Below are 3,785 nucleotides of genomic sequence, written 5' to 3'. Positions count from 1 at the left end.
CTATAACTGGTCTTGCTGAGAAATGATTTTGAGATCCAATATTTTCCTGAAAGTTTCCTTCACATCATTATTCCTCAGACTGTATATTAAGGGATTCAGCATAGGAATCACTACTCCATAAAAAACAGATCCTACTTTGACTACAAGCCAAGAATTTTTGGAATTGGGAATACCATAGAGGAAGAGGATGGTCCCATAGAAGATGGTAACAGCTGTCAAGTGGGAGGCACAAGTGGATAAAGCCTTATATCTCCCACCAGCTGAATGCATTTTGAGGATAGTGACAAAAATAAAGAGATATGATGTAAGGATAATGAAGAGGGTGCAAAATGAATTGAGATTTAGAAAAATAAAAAGTATTATTTCACTGAAGTGTGTATCAGAGCAGGAAGCAGAAAGAAAAACAGAATATTCACAGGCAAAGTTATCAATGATTTTGGTCTCACAAAATGACAATACAAGAAGTGAGTAGATGAGTACAATAGAAGAAATTATGCCCCAGGAATATACCACAGTCACTAACAGGGAACAGTGTTTTGGGGACATAGAAACTGTATACAGCAAAGGGTAACATATAGCAACAAATCGGTCATAGGCCATCACTGCCAACATGCCCATCTCTGTCATCACACAGGTGACACCAAAGGAAAACTGTGTGATGCAGGCTTTGATGGAGATACTTCTGTCTTCTACAACTAAGGTTTCTAGTAGTTTTGGTACAACTACAGTGGAGTAACAGAAATCCACAAAGGACAAGTGCTTGAGGAAAAAGTACATTGGGGTGTGGAGTTTGGGATTGATCTTGATGATCACAATCATGCCAACATTCCCCAGCACTGTGACTGCATACATGACGAGGAAGAGTAGAAAGAGCGGCACCTGGAGTTCTGGGTAATCAGAGAATCCTAAGAGGATGATCACAGCTGTACTACTCTGATTCTTCTTAGGGTTCACCATGATTTTCTGCTGGAGAGAGTTAGAGATGGATAATATGAAGCAAAACATAAAGAAATCGAGGAACAGAAAATAAGAACAGAGCATGTATTAGACTATTATCATTGTTACATTTATTAAGGAATCAAAAATAGAATTAGGTTTAGAGTTAGCACTTTCTGTCAAGGCCTTTCCTCTTAGATTTAGAGAAAATCATGGAGCATGAAAGAAAGGTAAGAAATAATGACATAGACAATGGTCTGAATATATAAATGTTTTCTCAGTTCACACAATCTCATAAAATCTGTATTTTAAAAAATGTCCATTCAAGAAAATAGAGCTCATTCTGAACCCTTAATGGAAGGAGAGCCTACTAACTCATAAGGCAGCCCATCTCTTTTCTTCAAATATAATATTAAAATCTATGCATGGATGGGTGTGCATGTATATAAATTAACAAAAACAAGGTAATATAACTATTAGCATAAAAATTGGTATCAGCCCTACTATGCTGTATAGGCAGCCAAATAAGATACTTCTAAATGTGGAGTCAGGAAAACCTGAGTTCAAATCCGGTTTCACACATACTAGCTGCTTTGTGATCCTAGAAAATTTATTTAAGCTCAGTTTGCCTCACTTTCCTCATCTTTAAAATGAGGACATCAGTAGTACCAAATTTCTAGGGTTGCTGTAAAAATTAAATGGGAGAATATTTCTTTAATTCTTAAGACAATACTGGACACATAGTCAGTACTGTCTTAAAGTTAGTTATAATATTTTTAAATTACTTTAATGCTAACTGTGAGTCTTTTTTAAAGTATTTGGGGTTAAGTAACTTGCTCAAGGTTACATGTCCAGGTGTTTCTGGGTGGGTGCTAAGTGTCTGAGCCCAGATTCGATCCCAGGTCATCCTGACTCTGGGGCCAGTGCTCTTACTCGCTGTGCTACCTGGCCGCCCCAATTGTGAGTCTCAATGCCTATATAAGCATGAATTAATCATTTTACCTATTTTTCCTGAGCTTTATAAAAACAAGGACAACAATAATAACATTTTTATAGCATTTTCTGAATGCCAATTTTTATCTTAAGTGCTTTGCAATTATTATCTAAATGATCCCAAAATAATATTGAGATACATGCTTTCATTATTCCAATTTTACAGTTTGGGAAACTGATAGAAACAGATGTAAAAATGACTTGCCTAGTGTTACGCAGTAAGTTTCAGAGGTCAAATTTGTACTCGTCTCCCTGACTAGAGGCCCAGATATCGATTCACTGTAGTCTGGAATATGAGGTTTGACTAAAAATATTTAAAAACCTTTTCCAGTTCTAACATAATATATTCAATTTTTAGTCACTTCCAGATCTACACCCCAAAATCTTATTGTCCTTTCCACTCTTTGTAAGCAGCATGAACAGAATAGGTAAAAACTGTATTAGTTGAACCCGCAATCCAAACCATTAAAGTTATTTCCCTATTGCCTGTGGCTGTAATGAAAAGAAGTCATCATGTAGTAATTCAAAAGCAGAGAAATCCTAAAGGAAGGTGTTTCACAGATCTGATGCATTATCTTTTCTGCCCGGTAGTATTTCTGCCAATCACATTACAAACCACCATAATGTAGCAACTATCTTCTCAGTATTAATAACAACTGAAAAAGATAAAATGAAAAATATATATCTTTAAAATGATAAACAGAGAGATGGGGAGAGAGATACAGAAAAAGAGAGAGACAAGAGAGAGAGAGAGACAGAGAGACAGACAGACAGAGAGAGACAGACAGACAGACAGACAGACAGACAGAGAGAGAGAGAGAGAGAATTCAATAGAAGTAGAGGCCTGGTGACCTTAGAATTAAGTTAGTCTTTACTGGGGTGTTTTGATTAGAAATGCATCAATGAAGAAGGGATGGGAGTTACTGTTTCAATTTGGATTTCTCTTTTTATATGGACAGTAATAGTAGAACATTCCCCATTTTGATAGGTATCTAAGAACAATGGCAATGGGGCAAAGTGATACCTGAAAACTAAAATTTACAAATGTGGTAAATACAGATGTATGGTTTATGTCAATGTCACTTTTCATCCAGGAATAACAAATTTCAATATTCCAATCCAGTATCTACTAGTTCAAAATCTTTCCACATGTACATTTCATCTTTTTTATCTTACCCTCCTTCCTTCTTTAAAATATACAAATTCTAACTTGTTCCACTTAACCATCCTTTTCTATCCTGAGCCAAATTTTATGCCCTGAGGATATTGTTCCTTAATTATGATTTTTCTGCTACAATCTATGCCCAATAGTTGGCATTTCATAAATTTTAATGAACTGCCATTTTCTTATTTTTCAAATATTCGTGTGAGTTCCTGACCTTCTATAAAGGACAACAAATATCACCCTTAACTCACAACTTATTTTTCCTTTTGTGCTTTTAAATGACTTCACCAAAGTCTCACATATGTGATCACTAAATGCATTTATATGGAAAGAAAGATTCCTTACTGCTGTGTAAGAGCTATTTGTAACATACAATTAGAGAGTTATCTGATGCTTTCAGTCATTTTTTCAGTCATATGCAACTGTTCCTGTTCATATTTCCTTAACTAAGATGTTGTTATTGTTTTTGCTGTTGTTTATCTTTCATTCTCAAAATGGACCATGACATCAGGGAGGTGATGCCATGACATGCAAGGGAATTGGATGTAAGTGAGGGAGGACTGTGCCAAATCACCAGCTTCACTTTCTCCTCTGCAGTCATGTGAGTCCAGTAGTCAGATATAGATTAGGACAACTCTAGATAGCCCACAATGTTGACTATGATTCTGGAGTGCTCTAACATTTCCTTCTC

At 35.9% G+C, this 3,785-nt stretch overlaps 1 protein-coding gene across 1 annotated transcript; it reads right to left on the bottom strand.

Annotated features, from left to right (window-relative positions):
* LOC138163336 (olfactory receptor 1165-like) lies at positions 1 to 957 on the bottom strand. Its single transcript, XM_069090860.1, has one exon. The coding sequence runs from the start codon at positions 955 to 957 to the stop codon at positions 1 to 3; it is 957 nt and encodes a 318-aa protein (XP_068946961.1).
* Positions 958 to 3,785: the final 2,828 nt, after the last annotated feature.

Source organism: Petaurus breviceps, unplaced genomic scaffold (assembly GCF_028583685.1).
Source record: "Petaurus breviceps papuanus isolate PSGF00001 unplaced genomic scaffold, PetGlider_PUasm1.0 188, whole genome shotgun sequence".
In the NCBI taxonomy this organism is placed as follows: domain Eukaryota; kingdom Metazoa; phylum Chordata; class Mammalia; order Diprotodontia; family Petauridae; genus Petaurus; species Petaurus breviceps.
The sequence above is the reverse complement of the archived record's forward strand: the minus strand, read 5'-3'. Positions and strand labels throughout refer to the sequence as shown.